This window comes from Notolepis coatsorum, assembly GCF_963971535.1.
Source record: "Notolepis coatsorum genome assembly, chromosome: 4".
NCBI classification, from domain to species: Eukaryota; Metazoa; Chordata; class Actinopteri; order Aulopiformes; family Paralepididae; genus Notolepis; species Notolepis coatsorum.
Genome location: NC_140168.1, coordinates 17397974 through 17418506, shown reverse-complemented (window position 1 = coordinate 17418506; position 20533 = coordinate 17397974). Strand labels below are relative to the sequence as shown.

General features: G+C 41.9%; 1 protein-coding gene across 5 annotated transcripts in view; it reads right to left on the bottom strand.

Moving 5' to 3' along the window:
- pkn2a (protein kinase N2a) overlaps nt 1-20533 on the bottom strand; it is a 132408-nt gene that overhangs the window by 92781 nt on the left and 19094 nt on the right. For 4 of the 5 annotated variants that reach the window (XR_014619632.1, XR_014619633.1, XR_014619634.1 and 1 more), the window contains exons 2-3: nt 11629-11790; nt 6599-6734 (exon numbers count right to left, since the gene is read on the bottom strand). Coding sequence is in view for 1 of the 5 variants with exons in the window: in XM_084313643.1 (XP_084169769.1) it covers nt 6599-6734; nt 11629-11790 (298 nt within the window). In the remaining 4 variants the exon portion in view is untranslated. Of the gene's footprint in view, nt 1-2732; nt 2744-6598; nt 6735-11628; nt 11791-20533 lie in introns of those variants that run through there. The other variant, XM_084313644.1, reaches the window with a different exon arrangement.

The following is a 20533-nucleotide window of genomic DNA, read 5'->3' as shown; positions in this document are numbered from 1 at the left end:
CAGGACTATTGGAACAGTGTTGACCTGCTGACTAGGAGCAGAGAGGAACTCTCTCATCAGGACTATTGGAACAGTGTTGACCTGTTGACTAGGAGCAGAGAGGAACTCTCTCATCAGGACTATTGGAACAGTGTTGACCTGTTGACTAGGAGCAGAGAGGAACTCTCTCCTCAGGACTATTGGAACAGTGTTGACCTGTTGACTAGGAGCAGAGAGGAACTCTCTCCTCAGGACTATTGGAACAGTGTTGACCTGTTGACTAGGAGCAGAGAGGAACTCTCTCCTCAGGACTATTGGAACAGTGTTGACCTGTTGACTAGGAGCAGAGAGGAACTCTCTCCTCAGGACTATTGGAACAGTGTTGATCTGCTGACTAGGAGCAGAGAGGAACTCTCTCCTCAGGACTATTGGAACAGTGTTGACCTGCTGACTAGGAGCAGAGAGGAACTCTCTCATCAGGACTATTGGAACAGTGTTGACCTGTTGACTAGGAGCAGAGAGGAACTCTCTCCTCAGGACTATTGGAACAGTGTTGACCTGTTGACTAGGAGCAGAGAGGAACTCTCTCATCAGGACTATTGGAACAGTGTTGACCTGTTGACTAGGAGCAGAGAGGAACTCTCTCCTCAGGACTATTGGAACAGTGTTGACCTGTTGACTAGGAGCAGAGAGGAACTCTCTCATCAGGACTATTGGAACAGTCGCAGGAATGTTGAAGGCAACAATGTCAGTCTCAGTGTGTGTGTGTGTGTGTGTGGCATTGTTTGGACAGTCTCTGCTCAGACAAAGGCCATAAGACACCTAAGTGATCCGGCGATGTGTTGGATACTTTCAGGGTGTCGTCTGTAGCCTACCATCTCTACCATGTGTTGGATAGTTTCAGGGTGTAGTCAGTATCCTACCATCTCTACCATGTGTTGGATAGTTTCAGGGTGTAGTCAGTATCCTACCATCTCTACCATGTGTTGGATAGTTTCAGGGTGTAGTCGGAAGCCTACCATCTCTACCATGTGTTGGATAGTTTCAGGGTGTCGTCGGTATCCTACCATCTCTACCATGTGTTGGATAGTTTCAGGGTGTCATCTGTATCCTACCATCTCTATCATGTGTTGGATAGTTTCAGGGTGTAGTCGGTAGCCTACCATCTCTACCATGTGTTGGATAGTTTCAGGGTGTCGTCTGTATCCTACCATCTCTACCATGTGTTGGATAGGTTCAGGGTGTAGTCAGTATCCTACCTAGGGTTGGGTACCTTTCACATTTGAATCGGTACCCCTTTTCTGTACTTTAGTCTCTAAAAATGCAATCTACCTACCTCAGTTGTAAAAAAAAATTTAAATAAAAAATCCAATCTTCAAATAATTTATTATCATATATAATATATAATATTGCAGCAAGCGTTGTCTGCATCTAGCTTTGTAAAGTGTAACAACACTTGCGACCGTTTTCGGCTTGCCATTGCCCCGACTGCTTTGTTATTGAATCAAGTCAAATCCTAGGTAAGCGTGTATTGTGCGCGTGAACGTTGACGTGAGGCACACTTCATAGGTTTCGTGGTAAACGAAACATTGACGTTGTCGGAATAAAAATAATAATAATTTAAGTTAGAAAAATATATATAATTTTTTTTCAGTACCGAAATGTGGCACCGGCGGATCTCACGTGATTCGGTACTCGGTAATACCGGCGTGATTCGGTCGGTACCCTTAAAAGTACCTAATTCGGTACCCATCCCTACCAGCTCTACCATGTGTTGGATAGTTTCAGGGTGTAGTCAGTATCCTACCAGCTGCATTTATATAACAGCTTTTATCCAAAGCGCTTTACAATTTGTTCCTCACATTTTACCCATTCACTCACACATTCACACACCGACGGCAGAGGCGACCATGCAAGGTGCCGGCCTGCTCATCGGGAGCAGTTAGGGGTTAAGTGTCTTGCTCAAGGACACTTCGACATGCTCGAACCCGAGAACCTCCAGATTACCAGACGACTGCTCTCCCTCCCGAGCCACTGTCGCCCCAAGCCCCTAGTAGTTCACCAGGTTAATGTTAACAGACTGTATCGTTACCTAGTAGTTCTCAGGTTAATGTTAACATACTGTATCGTTACCTAGTAGTTCTGAGGTTAATGTTAACAGACTGTATCGTTACCTAGTAGTTCTCAGGTTAATGTTAACAGACTGTATCGTTACCTAGTAGTTCTCAGGTTAATGTTAACAGACTGTTACCTAGTAGTTCTCAGGTTAATGTTAACAGACTGTATCGTTACCTAGTAGTTCTCAGGTTAATGTTAACAGACTGTTACCTAGTAGTTCTCAGGTTAATGTTAATGTTACCTAGTAGTTCTCAGGTTAATGTTAACACACTGTATCGTTACCTAGTAGTTCTGAGGTTAATGTTAACAGACTGTATCGTTACCTAGTAGTTCTCAGGTTAATGTTAACAGACTGTATCGTTACCTAGTAGTTCTCAGGTTAATGTTAACAGACTGTTACCTAGTAGTTCTCAGGTTAATGTTAACAGACTATCGTTACCTAGTAGTTCCTCAGGTTAATGTTAACAGACTGTTACCTAGTAGTTCTCAGGTTAATGTTAACAGACTGTATCGTTACCTAGTAGTCCTCAGGTTAATGTTAACAGACTGTATCGTTACCTAGTAGTTCTCAGGTTAATGTTAACAGACTGTTACCTAGTAGTTCTCAGGTTAATGTTAACAGACTGTATCGTTACCTAGTAGTTCCTCGGGGTTAATGTTAACAGACTGTTACCTAGTAGTTCCTCAGGTTAATGTTAATGTTACCTAGTAGTTCTCTGGTTAATGTTAACAGACTGTTACCTAGTAGTTCTCAGGTTAATGTTAACACACTGTTACCTAGTAGTTCTCTGGTTAATGTTAACACACTGTTACCTAGTAGTTCTCTGATTAATGTTAACACACTGTTACCTAGTAGTTCTCAGGTTAATGTTAACAGTCTGTTACCTAGTAGTTCCTCAGGTTAATGTTAATGTTACCTAGTAGTTCTCTGGTTAATGTTAACAGACTGGTACCTAGTAGTTCTCAGGTTAATGTTAATGTTAATGTTACCTAGTAGTTCTCAGGTTAATGTTAATGTTACCTAGTAGTTCCTCAGGTTAATGTTAATGTTACCTAGTAGTTCTCAGGTTAATGTTAACACACTGTTACCTAGTAGTTCTCAGGTTAATGTTAACACACTGTTACCTAGTAGTTCTCAGGTTAATGTTAACAGACTGTTACCTAGTAGTTCTCAGGTTAATGTTAATGTTACCTAGTAGTTCTCAGGTTAATGTTAACAGACTGTATCGTTACCTAGTAGTTCCTCAGGTTAATGTTAACAGACTGTTACCTAGTAGTTCTCAGGTTAATGTTAACAGACTGTTACCTAGTAGTTCTCAGGTTAATGTTAACAGACTGTTACCTAGTAGTTCTCAGGTTAATGTTAATGTTACCTAGTAGTTCTCAGGTTAATGTTAACAGACTGTTACCTAGTAGTTCCTCAGGTTAATGTTAATGTTACCTAGTAGTTCTCAGGTTAATGTTAACAGACTGGTACCTAGTAGTTCCTCTGGGTTAATGTTAATGTTACCTAGTAGTTCCTCAGGTTAATGTTAATGTTACCTAGTAGTTTTCTGGTTAATGTTAACACACTGTTACCTAGTAGTTCTCAGGTTAATGTTAACACACTGTTACCTAGTAGTTCTCAGGTTAATGTTAACAGACTGGTACCTAGTAGTTCTCAGGTTAATGTTAACAGACTGGTACCTAGTAGTTCCTCGGGGTTAATGTTAATGTTACCTAGTAGTTCTCAGGTTAATGTTAACACACTGTTACCTAGTAGTTCTCAGGTTAATGTTAACAGACTGGTACCTAGTAGTTCCTCAGGTTAATGTTAATGTTACCTAGTAGTTCTCTGGTTAATGTTAACACACTGTTACCTAGTAGTTCTCAGGTTAATGTTAACAGACTGGTACCTAGTAGTTCCTCAGGTTAATGTTAATGTTACCTAGTAGTTCTCTGGTTAATGTTAACACACTGTTACCTAGTAGTTCTCAGGTTAATGTTAACAGACTGGTACCTAGTAGTTCCTCAGGTTAATGTTAATGTTACCTAGTAGTTCTCTGGTTAATGTTAACACACTGTTACCTAGTAGTTCTCTGGTTAATGTTAACACACTGTTACCTAGTAGTTCTCAGGTTAATGTTAACACACTGTTACCTAGTAGTTCTCAGGTTAATGTTAACAGACTGGTACCTAGTAGTTCTCAGGTTAATGTTAACACACTGTTACCTAGTAGTTCTCTGGTTAATGTTAACACACTGTTACCTAGTAGTTCTCAGGTTAATGTTAACACACTGTTACCTAGTAGTTCTCTGGTTAATGTTAACACACTGTTACCTAGTAGTTCTCAGGTTAATGTTAACACACTGTTACCTAGTAGTTCTCAGGTTAATGTTAACAGACTGGTACCTAGTAGTTCCTCGGGGTTAATGTTAACAGACTGTTACCTAGTAGTTCTCAGGTTAATGTTAACAGACTGGTACCTAGTAGTTCCTCAGGTTAATGTTAACAGACTGTTACCTAGTAGTTCCTCAGGTTAATGTTAATGTTACCTAGTAGTCCTCAGGTTAATGTTAACAGACTGTTACCTAGTAGTTCTCTGGTTAATGTTAACACACTGTTACCTAGTAGTTCTCAGGTTAATGTTAACACACTGTTACCTAGTAGTTCTCAGGTTAATGTTAACAGACTGGTACCTAGTAGTTCCTCGGGGTTAATGTTAACAGACTGTTACCTAGTAGTTCTCAGGTTAATGTTAACAGACTGGTACCTAGTAGTTCCTCAGGTTAATGTTAACAGACTGTTACCTAGTAGTTCCTCAGGTTAATGTTAATGTTACCTAGTAGTCCTCAGGTTAATGTTAACAGACTGTTACCTAGTAGTTCCTCAGGTTAATGTTAATGTTACCTAGTAGTCCTCAGGTTAATGTTAACACACTGTTACCTAGTAGTTCTCAGGTTAATGTTAACAGACTGGTACCTAGTAGTTCCTCGGGGTTAATGTTAACAGACTGTTACCTAGTAGTTCCTCAGGTTAATGTTAACAGACTGTTACCTAGTAGTTCTCAGGTTAATGTTAACAGACTGTTACCTAGTAGTTCCTCAGGTTAATGTTAATGTTACCTAGTAGTTCTCTGGTTAATGTTAACACACTGTTACCTAGTAGTTCTCAGGTTAATGTTAACAGACTGGTACCTAGTAGTTCCTCAGGTTAATGTTAATGTTACCTAGTAGTTCCTCAGGTTAATGTTAATGTTACCTAGTAGTTCTCTGGTTAATGTTAACACACTGTTACCTAGTAGTTCCTCAGGTTAATGTTAATGTTACCTAGTAGTTCTCTGGTTAAAGTTAACACACTGTTACCTAGTAGTCCTCAGGTTAATGTTAACAGACTGTTACCTAGTAGTTCTCAGGTTAATGTTAATGTTACCTAGTAGTTCTCTGGTTAATGTTAACACACTGTTACCTAGTAGTTCTCTGGTTAATGTTAACACACTGGTACCTAGTAGTTCCTCGGGGTTAATGTTAACAGACTGTTACCTAGTAGTTCTCTGGTTAATGTTAACACACTGTTACCTAGTAGTTCTCAGGTTAATGTTAACACACTGTTACCTAGTAGTTCTCAGGTTAATGTTAACAGACTGTTACCTAGTAGTTCTCAGGTTAATGTTAACACACTGTTACCTAGTAGTTCTCAGGTTAATGTTAACAGACTGTTACCTAGTAGTTCCTCAGGTTAATGTTAATGTTACCTAGTAGTTCTCTGGTTAATGTTAACACACGGTTACCTAGTAGTTCTCAGGTTAATGTTAACAGACTGGTACCTAGTAGTTCCTCAGGTTAATGTTAATGTTACCTAGTAGTTCTCAGGTTAATGTTAACACACTGTTACCTAGTAGTTCTCTGGTTAATGTTAACACACTGTTACCTAGTAGTTCTCAGGTTAATGTTAACACACTGTTACCTAGTAGTTCTCTGGTTAATGTTAACACACTGTTACCTAGTAGTTCTCTGGTTAATGTTAACACACTGGTACCTAGTAGTTCTCAGGTTAATGTTAACACACTGTTACCTAGTAGTTCACCAGGTTAATGTTAACAGACTGTATCGTTACCTAGTAGTTCCTCTGGGTTAATGTTAACAGACTGTATCGTTACCTAGTAGTTCTCTGGTTAATGTTAACACACTGGTACCTAGTAGTTCCTCGGGGTTAATGTTAACACACTGTTACCTAGTAGTTCTCTGGTTAATGTTAACACACTGTTACCTAGTAGTTCTCAGGTTAATGTTAACAGACTGGTACCTAGTAGTTCACCAGGTTAATGTTAACACACTGTTACCTAGTAGTTCTCTGGTTAATGTTAACAGACTGTTACCTAGTAGTTCTCTGGTTAATGTTAACACACTGTTACCTAGTAGTCCTCAGGTTAATGTTAACAGACTGTTACCTAGTAGTTCTCTGGTTAATGTTAACACACTGGTACCTAGTAGTTCTCAGGTTAATGTTAACAGACTGGTACCTAGTAGTTCCTCGGGGTCCTTCACGACGATGTGTGCGTTGAGTTCCTGCAGCTCCTGGTGCAGCTCCTCCACCTTCTTGTTGCTCTTCTTCAGCATGTTGTCGACGTACGCCAAGCTCTTCTTGTCCGTTGTGACCTGGAAGAGTTCAAAGCAGCAGCACTTTGAGCAAATACTTTTCTTAATACTCTACTATTAAATATATATATGTATTTTTTTTTATCTACTTTTTCTCCCATCCCAATTTCGTATTGTCCAATTCTACCCTCCCCTGTCTCGAACGTTGCTAGACCATGCCTCCCACTGGCCGGCTGCAATGTGGACCAAGCCTTACATCACGTGTCCCCTCCTCCGGTACTCGAGGAGGCGGCCGTCGCATCTTTTCACCTGCACAGCGCGATCTCTCAGCGGCGAGGAGTAACGCGTGGGAGGCTCACGCTGCCCCCGTTGCTTCCTGATTCTGCTAGTGTACAGGCGCACCAACCGACCTGTAGGAGTCGCTGTCCACAACGTCCGATCCCCACCCACCGGCTTTCCCACCCCCTAATACTGCCAGTTGTATTAGTATGAACGACCAGCCAAGCCGGTAGCAACGCCGAGAGCTGGGCTCGAACCCAGCATCTCCTGCGTTAGTGGCGAGCGCCTTGCCCACTGCGCCACTTAGCCGCCCTTATTAAATATATATTGTTAAAAAATACTCATAATGCAAGGCAGTTCATGGTAGGGCTGGGCGATAAAACGATAACGATAACTATCGCGATAAATTATTTCCTCGAAATAAACATGAAACGTGGTCGCAAAGTTTCGATATATCGATTTTCCAAGCTTGGATATGAGCACACGCACTAACAACCAATCAGTGAAGGAGATGGCCGACAGCGGAAGGAGACCCGGAAGTAGACCCGGAGGTAGGACTCAGTAAACAAGGCTGGCTAGGCTAATTAGCTTGCACGGCGCTATTTTACAGTTTACCTGCCGAGTTGGTGTGTGTTTTGAATTCTGAGGGTAACTGTTATAGTAGTGTGGGGTATACGGTAGACGTCGTTGCAATGTATTGGGGCGGAACAGAGTATTTTATGGTCATATTTAGTACATCGTCATGGAATACACCGCTCGGAAACGAGGCTGGCTAGGCTAATTAGCTTGCACGGCGCTATTTTACAGTTTACCTGCCGAGTTGGTGTGTGTTTTGAATTCTGAGGGTAACTGTTATAGTAGTGTGGGGTATACGGTGGACGTCGTTGCAATGTATTGGGGCGGAACAGAGTATTTTAGGGTCATATTTAGTACATTGTCATGAGATACTCCGCTTGCTTTGGCTAACTGCTAACGTGCGCGGACTGATGACGACATCACCTCGACTCTCGAGACATTCGCAGCAGCAAAACAAGTATATTAATAGCCCGTCCATCGGCGCCGGGCATAATAAGTTAATTAAACTTGACAGACATTATATCGACGATAATTATCGATATCGAGTTATATGAAAATTATTTTATAATTTTATCGCGATAACGTTTTTGGCCATATCGCCCAGCCCTAGTTCATGGTGTGCACAACCACACCCCTTCTGCACAACACCCCTTCTGCACAACCAGACACCCCTTCTGCACAACACCCCTTCTGCACAACCAGACACCCCTTCTGCACAACCAGACACCCCTTCTGCACAACCAGACACCCCTTCTGCACAACCAGACACCCCTTCTGCACAACCAGACACCCCTTCTGCACAACACCCCTTCTGCACAACCAGACACCCCTTCTGCACAACCAGACACCCCTTCTGCACAACCAGACACCCCTTCTGCACAACACCCCTTCTGCACAACACCCCTTCTGCACAACCAGACACCCCTTCTGCACAACACCCCTTCTGCACAACCAGACACCCCTTCTGCACAACCAGACACCCCTTCTGCACAACCAGACACCCCTTCTGCACAACACCCCTTCTGCACAACCAGACACCCCTTCTGCACAACCAGACACCCCTTCTGCACAACCAGACACCCCTTCTGCACAACACCCCTTCTGCACAACCAGACACCCCTTCTGCACAACCAGACACCCCTTCTGTACAAACACCCCTTCTGCACAACCAGACACCCCTTCTGCACAACCAGACACCCCTTCTGCACAACCAGACACCCCTTCTGCACAACCACAGCCCCTGTGACAGACATGACTTTTGCGGCTCGGTTTCTGCAGAACATCAGAGATCAAAGTTTCGGCGGCCGGGTAGCGCAGCGGACTAAGCGTCTGTTTACCACCACAGAGCCAGTGGGATCGAATCCGGCTGTGGGGCCTCCGGCTTGGCCGACCGTCCCTACTAACACAATTGGCAGTGTTAGCGGGTGGGAAGCCGGCGTGGGTGGGTCCTGGTCGTTGTAAATAAATAACAACCTGGCGCTCAATATAAAGAAAACAAGAGAGATCATAGTGGATTTTAGAAGATCAAGGCCTGACCACTCCCCTCTGCTCATCAACAACGAGGTAGTGGAGAGGGTCACTGAGTTCAAGTTCCTGGGTCTCAGTGTGAGCGAGACCCTGTCCTGGAGCACCAACACCGCCTCAGTGATCGGGAAAGCCCAGCAACGCCTATACTATCTAAGGAAGCTGAAGCAGGCTGGCCTGCCACGAAATCTCCTTGTCAACTTTTACCATTGTGCGGTTGAGAGTGTGCTGACCTACGGTCTGTGTGGTTCTCCAGCTGCACAAAGGCAGAGCAAGAGGCTCTACAGAGGGTGGTGAAGGCGGCAGGCAGGATCGTCGGGACTCCTCTACCAAACATCACCTCCGTCTTCACCTCCCGCTGCCTCCACCGCTCCAAATGTATCATCAAGGACCAGTCTCACCCAGCACATCTTCCAGCTCCTTCCCTCAGGGAGGAGATACCGGTCCATACATGCCAAGAGTACAAGATTCAAGAACAGCTTTTTTCCCCAAGCAGTCAGACTGTTAAATGATCATTGACTGTCCCCTCACGTGCACCATGCACTTACCACTGCACTTGATAATCTCTGATTACCACCCATTATGCACTTTATTATTTAAAATATTCTGTTATGTACAGTGTCATATGTGTTATGTGTTCATGTATGTATATATGTATATATGTACTACGGTCTGTGGGAGCTCCCCTGAAATTTCGTTGTATACTGTGCAATGACAATTAAAAGTCTATTTTATTCTACAGTTCGGTCGGGCACCTGCACAGCAAGGGAATGATCTGGGAGAGGTAGTGTGCCCTTCCACACGTTACACTCTCCCAGTGAGAGTCCGCGCTGCCAGGTGAAAAGAAGCGGTGGGCTGGCTACACATGTGTCGGAGGAAGCATGCGATAGTCTCCGCCCTCCCAGACCGACGGTAGGGGGTAGAGTGTGCAACGACCAGGAAGGGGATTGGGAATTGGCATAACGACTAACATTGGGATGGGAGAAAAAACGGAAAAAGAAGGGGGGAAAAGATAATAATAAAAAAAATCTATGTTTCTTTTTTACGCACACAGCAGGATGTTAGATCTGGAGATAAAAGGTCATTATGGGTTACTAACACACACACCTGCCGGCCAATCAGAAAATAATATTCATCCAGACCATGGTATAATAATTAATAGCGATACCACATTTTCACTGCCGATACAGAGTCCTAAACCTACTGCCGATACCAAGTACCGATCCGATACTTCGCTTTTACTGAGCCGTATAGACTTAGACCATCAGTTTGGGGTCATTGAACAAACAATTTCTAACATGCTTCTATGTGTTACATTATAGATCTAACATGCTTCTATGTGTTACATTAGAGAGAACTAACATGCTTCTATGTGTTACATTATAGATCCAACATGCTTCTATGTGTTACATTAGAGATCTAACATGCTTCTATGTGTTACATTAGAGATCTAACATGCTTCTATGTGTTACATGCTTCTATGTGTCCAAAATGCAGCAGATCATGTGACGTTTCATGTGACTGATTTCTAGCATGTTATACAATTCTTGGTATTTTCATATTGGGGATGTCTAACGATACCCTATTGTAGCCTGGTATTGGACCCATATCCCATACCATTATCAGTACATCCCTGATTATTAACTCATTCAGCGCCAGGCCCGATGATAGTCGAGTTATCTCGCCAGCGGTTGAGCGCCATACCAGAGTATAGTCGGGTTTTCATTTTATAAAATGTTTTATTCTATTTTCTTATTCTATGCAATGTCACGGACCTCTGTGTTACCATAGGAAATCAATAGGAGTGCAGTATCGCCCACCATTTGAAACCTTTTTACACACTGGATGTTACATCTAATTTCCTCCGGGCGCAGAATTTTGGTACAGGCAAGTCTAGCGGTTCCACAATCACATTGAAACGCGTCCATGGACCCTCGATGCATGTGTTGTGCCGGATTATGTCGGGGACACGATGGACACCAATACTGGAAATCGCGATCAGACAATTGGAATATTCTTTTTGGGATACCTCCTAGTAAAGTTAAGGACTATATGACATCAATCCTACTTTGATCCAACCATGATTTCACATCGATCGCAACAATCATATGTAACATACTCCAAAACGTATGCTGTTGCTGACGATCAAAGCATCAAAAAACTACCCCCCCCTATCATGCATTCATGATGAAACATAATACCTATTATATACCTTTGAATTGGAAATAGTAGCGTGTCCAGGCAAGCAACGTCAACGCTTTTAGTAAAATTCACATATTGCTCCATAGCGCCGTTTTCAGGAATTAGCCAGGATCACTCTGAAACCATACAATATTCACCACGGTATAACACGCGAACGTATACATGAAAACATTTATTCTTTTTCACATGTTGAACGATGGATAGTTAATGTCAAATGAGCCATAGTATTGTCTCCATAGCTATAATATAGAATATAGATATAGCCCTGCAAACAAAATCCCTATCTCTTAAAGCGGTGGCCCATTGAGTACAAGGATGGCTTACACCGCTGGCGGTGAATGAGTTAAAGAATAATAATATTAATATTTCTTACTTTACGCAAGTTCTCTGCTCCTTCTTTGATCTTGAGCTCCTTCCTGATCTCTCTGCGGATCTGTTCTTTGATCTCGTCCAGTTTCTGTTGGACCATGGTGTCCGAGAGGTCCAGGTTGTTACCCAGGCCCAACCGCTCCGACACCATCTGGCCCCGGGAATCCTGGAAGAACCAACATGAAATCACATTAGACTAGGGATGTCCCGATCACGTTTTTTTGCTCCCGATCCGATCCCGATCATGTGATTTTGAGTATGTACCGATACCGATTTTTCCCGATCCGATCAAAAAATAAATATATATATATATATTTTAAATTTTGACTTAATTTTTTTATTCAACAAACATGACCATGTTCACGTCTTAAACTCATACTGAGGCCTTAGTTTTAGTTTTAAATTGCATATCATCATTCATTTATTTATTGTCACACAAAGCAGAAGAATTTTGCCAAAACAAACCAATAGTATCCAGCTGCAGAACGGCAGACCAGCCACACTCGCAGACCCAAACGCGTGAACACTTAAGGTAACCTACTTGCGTTCAGCGTTTCGTTCCGCGTTTCTCTGATTGGCCACAACGCCTACGTGACCACGCCTAGCACGCCCCCGCGGCAGAGCGCTCTCTTTCGCGAATACTCTCGTTCAGAACGCAAGCCGCCATCTTTAATGTGTCACATACTGTAGGTCGCATTGGTAATATTAATAGGTTGCCGCGGCATTATGCATTCGTAATCCCCCCTACATAATAACCATGCAGGTTAATCAAGCAACGCTCGCGCAATACCTAGCTTAATAATAAGTAGGCAATTGGCACAAGTGTAAATTATACATTCGTCACTCAGTTTTAATATCGACAGATAGCTCAACTCGTTCGTCAGCTTGCTGTAGAGCCTATGGTCAGTCGGTGACAAGTTCCAATCCCTTCAATTTTTTATTTTTTTTTAACGTTTAATTAATTTATCATCTCTCTATATAAACGTAACTAGCTATTCATATCAATCGAAATAACGTTCATCTCCGATATTTAAACATGGTCCCCAAAATGAATGGAAGCGAATGAGGAGCCTGACACCTGGGAAGAATGGGGGTGTTGCAGCGTTGGGGATGTTTAAAAAATATAATTTAATATATAATATAATAATTTGTGCTTCACCTAAAAATTTGGTCAGCAGCCTCCACTGATGTACAGTGTTGTCACGCGAAATAACGTTATGAATAAAAATGCGAAATAACATTATATAGCGTTGTGTTACAATGTACAGTTTCTAGTTAATCAGTAAGAGTGTACTGTACATACAGAGTTAAGTGTACTGTACATACAGAGTGTACTGTACAATACATATAGTTAAGTGTACTGTACATACATAGTTAAGTGTGTACTGTACATACAGAGTTAAGTGTACTGTACTGTACAATACAGAGTTAAGTGTGTACTGTACATACAGAGTTAAGTGAGTACTGTACATACAGAGTTAAGTGTACTGTACTGTACAATACAGAGTTAAGTGTGTACTGTACATACAGTGTACTGTACATACAGCATTAAGTGTGTACTGTACATACAGAGTTAACTCTGTATTGTACACTACACTCTGTATGTACAGTACACACTTAACTCTGTATTGTACAGTACAGTACACTTAACTCTGTATGTACAGTTTCTAGTTAATCAGTCAGCAGCCTCCACTGATGTACAGTGATTCAAACCCCCTCAATGGGCAGTTTCTGACAGCTGTGCTGTGTTGTCACGCGAAATAACGGTATGAATAAAAACGCGAAATAACGCTATATAACGTTGCGTTATATAACGTTACAATGTACAGTTTCTGACAGCTGGGCTGTGTTGTCACGCGAAATAACGTTATGAGTGAATCTGGTAGTTGTTTTGATAAATATGTTGTGTATTCTAGCGATTCGATTCGAACATAACATTACATTTCCGCATTTCATTTCCGCGAGGGACCTCTGCTGCTCGTGCCGCGCTGCAACACACAGGAGCGGCAGGCGGCGATAAGGGGGCGGGCTAGCGCGCGGTCACGTGGGCGTCGTGGCCAATCAGAGAAACGCTGAACGCAAGTAGGTTACCTTAAGTGTTCACGTGACCCAAACGCATTTCCTTTGATTTAATTATACATCAAATGATTTATGTCAATGATTGCAATGCCTCGCTTGAATGAAGTTAACTTTTCACCTGGATAACGTCAACATTCAGGGTGAATGTAATGTGAGAAATTGGGATTAAAAGAATAAATAACTTTTTTTTATTTGGGTCTGAGAGTTTGGCTGGTCTGCCGTTCTGCAGCTGGATACTATTGGTTTGTTTTGGCAAAATTCTTCTGCTCTGTGTGACAATAAATAAATGAATGATGATATGCAATTTAAAACTAAGGCCTCAGTATGAGTTTAAGACGTGAACATGGTCATGTTTGTTGAAAAAAAAAAATTAAAAAAAAAATTAAAAAAATAGTTGATTTTATTTATTTATTTTTTGCCAATCCCGATCTTCGGAAAATCACGTGATCGGCCCCGATCCCGATCACGTGATCGGATCGGGACATCCCTACATTAGACCTAGCATAAACCACATGAAATCACATTAGACCTAGCATAAACCACATGAAATCACATTAGACCTAGCATAAACCACATGAAATCACATTAGACCTAGTATAAACCACATGAAATCACATTAGACCTAGCATAAACCACATGAAATCACATTAGACCTAGCATAAACCACATGAAATCACATTAGACCTAGCATAAACCACATGAAATCACATTAGACCTAGTATAAACCACATGAAATCACATTAGACCTAGCATAAACCACATGAAATCACATTTAAACCTAGCATAAACCACATGAAATCACATTTAAACCTAGCATAAACAATGTGAAATCACATACAGAGCTAGCATGATGAACCATACCAAATCAAAGAGAGTAGGGATGGGTGATTAATTGAGTTTCTTTTAGGGGTGGGAATCACCAGTTTCATCATGATACGATACGATATCGATTCTTTGGACAACGATACGATATTTGCCGATATCACAAAGTCTCTCACGATACAATACGATACGATTAGATTCAGGTGCCTGTGATCGATATGAGATGATATCATATGCCCATTTAACACAATCAGTAACATTTAGATCAACAAAAAAAAGGTAATGAAAATATCATTTGACATTTGTATTTTTGAGCTCTTCCAGACATTTAAAGGAAAATCAATCTATTGTTTTTAATACAAATAGACCTCCTGTTCACTGTAAAGTGCCACGTTTTTATATATTGAGCTTTAAACTTTAAGCTACATTTTTTGGAACTCAAAACTCACAACCTCCCTCTCCCAAACCGTTCCTACAACAATTTGTTGATGTTGCATGATCATGTATAGGCCTACATTTATTATGTATTATATTGTTTATGTTTAAATAACATTTAAACATCAAACTCCTCTGACCTCATCTGGTCTTTCCAAAGACGCGCGCGCACACACACACACAGAAAGGGAGAATGCTATGCTGTAACATCTACACACACGGAGCTACTGCTGTTGTTCTTGGGCGGATATGAGACTCGCCACAGGATTTTCAAAATAAGAGTATCGATATGAATCGATCTTATTACATCGCATCGATCCGATTCGATTGTTGATAATTACATCGATGTATCGATCTGGATCGATGTATCGTCCCACCCCTAGTTTCTTTTCACAATCATGAAAGCAAGATAATCGTGTTAAAACTATCATTTTGCAGCATGCCATGTTACTCTCATTGTGTCTTGTGTTGCAAATGCAGCGCACTCTTCCTTCACAGCGGTGCACTCCACCCCTCCCCTCAACCCCAAACAGTAGTTTCAGCTCGTGTTGAGAGGGAGGAGCCACTGCACGTTTCTCCAGTTATTAAGAAACGTCTTTGGTAACTTGTAGAAGATGACAGAAAGGCAGCCTTTGGTAACTTGTAGAAGATGACAGAAAGGCAGTCTTTGGTAACTAAGGGGCCTTTCTCACTCACCAATCGGGGTCGAATCAGCGCCCCCGGGGACGGGGGGGGAGTGTTCTCACTCAGACGGACACACCCCTTTTGGGAGCGAAGCGGCGCTGATTCGGAATACCCCCCGCTGAACCTGGGACGCTTGGAATAGGTGGTTTCGAGTGCGGGCCAGCGGGAGCGGGGGGCGTGACACACACAACGTCGTTACTGTAATGCTTTTCATGCTTGCTTGAATTTTGGGCAGATAAAACCACACAGCAACAACTGGACAATACCCACAAAAACGATATTTATGGGCAATTTGAGAGTTCAGACCTCAACCAAACAAGCATGTGGAGCCTCACAGCTCAGTGGATGAAAACATGAAGCCACGTTACAAAGCACAGCACTTCTGGCTCGCATTAGGCCTGGCAATTTTTGTTTGCCATGCTATGTCTATACATTGGTTTCTTGTTTGAATGCATTTATTTCTATTAGACCAGTGGTGCCCAACCAGTCGGCCGTGGTCGACCAGTAGATCAATGACATGTAATATAATTGCCACGAGCGATGGGATAATGTTAGCTGCTGAACATGCTAAGCTAACTAGCGTTAGCCTTAGCTTAGCGTTAGCCATTGCTGTATACTATACTTTCTTGTTCGAATGCATTTATTTCTATTAGACCAGTGGTGCCCAACCAGTCGGCCGTGGTCGACCAGTAGATCAATGACATTCAATATAATCGATGCGAGCAATGTTACTAGTAAAAGGCTAAGCTAACTAGCGGTAGGAGAGTGGCAGGAGAGTGGCAGGAGAGTGGCAGGAGAGTGGCAGGAGAGTGGTAGGGTAGGAGAGTGGTAGGAGAGTGGTGGGAGAGTGGTAGGAGTGCTTTTACCTTTTACGTTACTCAGACACCCCTACTTTACCTTTTTCTACCTCAAGTTGAACCGAAAAGATGTTTCTGACAACGTTTTAAGCGGGAAATAAAACATGCAATTGCTGGATCTTCGTCAGATCTCGTCAGATCCAGTACTCGAGTAGTATTCAAGTATTTGTTTAGGGAAACACATTTTTAGAAGGCATCTTAAAGCGCATGGCAGCAGCAATAAAGAGATATTGCGCAGTCTCACACACTACTGATTTTATTATGTCTTGCTCAATGAACAGCAATATAACTGATGCTTAAAGCATATCGTCAGTCAAAACAGTCAGTTACCATTTGTAATTAATAATTTTACCTCCACTCTGTCTGCAGTAGGTCTCTCTGCTCATGGAACAGCATGTCTGTATCAATAGTCTATGAACGCTACGCAAAGTGGGAGACATGTTGTTGGCACAATTTGGAAATGCACAAACTACTGTTTTTATCTTTTAGCCATCTTTCAACGTGACGTTTTCACGGTACTATCCATGCTCCACAGCTGACCAGTGTTGTCTTCCTCTCAACAACTCGTACCTCGCTGGATTTCATAGCGAGATTTCTGTTTCAGTGGCACAAACAAGCATTTCTGGTGATACGTTTATTTTTATTTTTATAATAATAAATTGAGCACCCTCAAAAATCACTTGAGTTCAGCTGAAACGGATAATGGATTATTCACACGCATCCCTACAGGCTACACAGAGTATCCTTCCTTACCGTGACATCATCACTGTCGGCAACCTCTATCACAAGAACATCCGATGAACACCCGGCGTCTTGCATGTTCCTCTGCCCAGCTAGCTTCCTCCCAACACACACCATGTTCCTCGCATGTTCCTCTGTCCAGCTAGCTTCATCCCGACACACACCATGTTCCTTGCATGTCCCTCTGCCTAGCTAGCTTCCTCCCAACACACACCATGTTCCTCTGTCGAGCTAGCTTCCTCCCGACACACACAGCTCGCAGCCTGGAGACCTTGAGCTGCTAAAACATAGCTGGCAGACAACTCAGTCAAGAGTCACACGTTCATTCACACAAAGTCTGTCTGTGTGTGTGACTCTCATCCTCACTGCCTTGTTCCGTCTCCTCCCTCTCTCGCTGTCTGAGAGGAGGCAGAGCCAAAGCCTTCTTAGCCAGATCAGGACCTAATCTCACTCCTGGGAGAGAGAGTGGCGTCTGAAAATAAACCCTGGATAAACCCTCCTCCTCCTCCCCTAGAGACCAGTGTGTGTGTGGCATTTATTATTTGCATTTATTAGCCATGCCAGCGATTTAAACAATCAATCCATGCCAACACTAGATGTAAAAGGTGAAAGACTCACTCGGATTTGGCAAAGTGACATATCCAGTGGTTTTGTTTAAAACAACTTTTAGTCAGGGGAGTGTCATGGTTTCTCCATAGAGCTCCATTATACTTTTGGCCAGGGGAGTGTCATGGTTTCTCCATAGAGCTCCATTATACTTTTAGTCAGGGGAGTGTCATGGTTTCTCCATAGAGCTCCATTATACTTTTAGTCAGGGGAGTGTCATGGTTTCTCCATAGAGCTCCATTATGCTTTTAGTCAGGGGAGTGTCATGGTTTCTCCATAGAGCTCCATTATACTTTTAGTCAGGGGAGTTAATGACCTGCTGTCAAGCTGTGAGACAGTAGAGACAGTAGAGTAACATTAATGACCTGCTGTCAAGCTGAGAGACAGTAAAGACAGTAGAGTAACGTTAATTACCTGCTGTCAAGCTGAGAGACAGTAGAGACAAAGGCATAACAAAAAATATTGTTTGTTTCCTGTTGGTTGTCAGTTAAGGCCATGGGTAGGTAGGGAATTTATTTTATTTAATTAAAATGTTCACAACAACATGGATGCATGTACTCTGCCAGCATGTTTAATATCCATAATACTAAAGGTTTGACTAAGATTTCTATGAAAATTTGGATTTTTTTTTTTTTAAACTCATAAAATATATTGGGTCGCACCTAAATCGGCAGGGTCGGTCGGCAACCGGAAACAAACCATTATTTTTTTTAGGCCTAGAGTAACATTAATAACTTGCTGTTAGAGCTGAGAGACAGTAGAGTAACATTAATGACCTTTACTGAGAGACAGTAGAGACCGGGGCTGTCAAAATTGGCCAAAAATGACATTTGAATATTCCTTCTAAAAAAACACATAGGTTCGAACCGTTCTAATATCTATTAGTGATGCACGATATATCGGCCGGCGGCCGAATAAAAAAACTTGTTTTGGTCTTAAATAGTTTCAAAATATCAGTCATTTCTGAAAATAAGTTACAAAAGTAAAAAATAATAATAAAAAAAAAAAAAAATGCGTTTTGGAAAATAGCTCTTTATTTGATTAAAGAAAAGTGTTTTCTATAGAGAGAACACTTTAATCGCCGAAGACACTGTTCAGCGTCTTTCCCCGCAATGCTTATTCTGCCGAAGACGCTGGACAGCGTCTTTGATATCAATATTTCAAAAATCTGTGATCGAAATCATATTTCTCCCCCGGAGACATTATATGTACTGGTGAGCCCCTCTCAATTCTCCAACGGTTCAAGAGCGCCATCTGGTGGCCGATCGGCCGCTCGCCCAAACAGGAAGTGATGCGGATGAAGTGGTGCTCACCCATATTTCGTCCGGGCACTCGCTATCATTAGCAGGACTCCATCTTGACACAATGGATGTCGATCGGTTACCAATAACTCGATAAACAACATGATTTGGACTTATATACTATTATACAACCTGGAAATGGATCGGATATTTCGACATCCCATAATAGAAACATTTCTGTTCCACGCTCATCTCCCAACGGCGCAAGGAAGCTACGGTGAGTTTCACCGTTATTTTTTAATGTCTTCGATACCAACTGCTCTAATGATCATATCACCCACACTAGATGAATGATATAACGTTGCCCACGGAATTATAAACGACCCCCCCCCCATCCGGTCAACATCAGATCATACGTAGTAACTCCTAGAAACACATCCAGTTGAAATTTTTTTTCTCGCACAGATTCCTACCAAACTGTATTTGATCATCAATATAATGCATTTAGGGCTATAAATCAAGTTCAGGAGAAAGCTGCAGAAAACGATAAAAACATACTTATACTTTAGACCGTATTTTAGTATGAATATGTGAATGAAAAAGTATAACGTTGCTACACCCTGAACAATAGATATAGGACGTTGAATGGGCCATAGTAATGTCAATTTAGCAATACAATTTAAAAAGTTATAGCCCTGCAAAGAAGGGGAACTTCTCCATGTTAAATAGGGCTGGTGAGGGATGGTAAATTATTAATTTAACCCCGGCGATCAAAGTGTTAATATCGGTTATCGGCCACAATTTTCACATCGGTGCATCACAATGCATTATGTCCACAAGAGGGCAAACCAATACAACAGGAGACATAACTAGTAGGCTATGTCATTTATTTAAACAAAATAAATATCGAACATCCCTACTTTACATATATCGTTTATGTACAAGATGAACAATTTTGGACCCAACACTGGCCCCTGGGGGACGCCACAAGCAATGTCCAAACATTCAGATTCATAATCATTTGAATATAGAATATTCGTTGACAGCCCTAGTAGAGACAGTAGAGTAATGCTAATGACCTGCTGTCAGAGCTGAGAGACAGCTGAATAGGCTGAATCTACTACCGTAAGGGATTGATTTGATATGTATAAACATAGCCAACATGTGTTATAAGGGCTGTATGGGTTAGATGGGCTTACGAAGCCTTACGTTGGTGTTAACAGGATTCAGAAAGCTAGCAACAACAATACCAACAGGGAACCGTTGTTAATAATTTATGATGTATATGGGTTTCTAACAGGGTTAGAAATTAAAAAAAGATTTCAAGGGCTTTTTTTGCCCCCCTTAATTGATTTTCGGGGGCTTTTTTTGTATTTCGGGGGCACAACATTTGTATAATGAAAATTAACAAAGATTATAAAACATTGTTGACACTTTTTTTTAC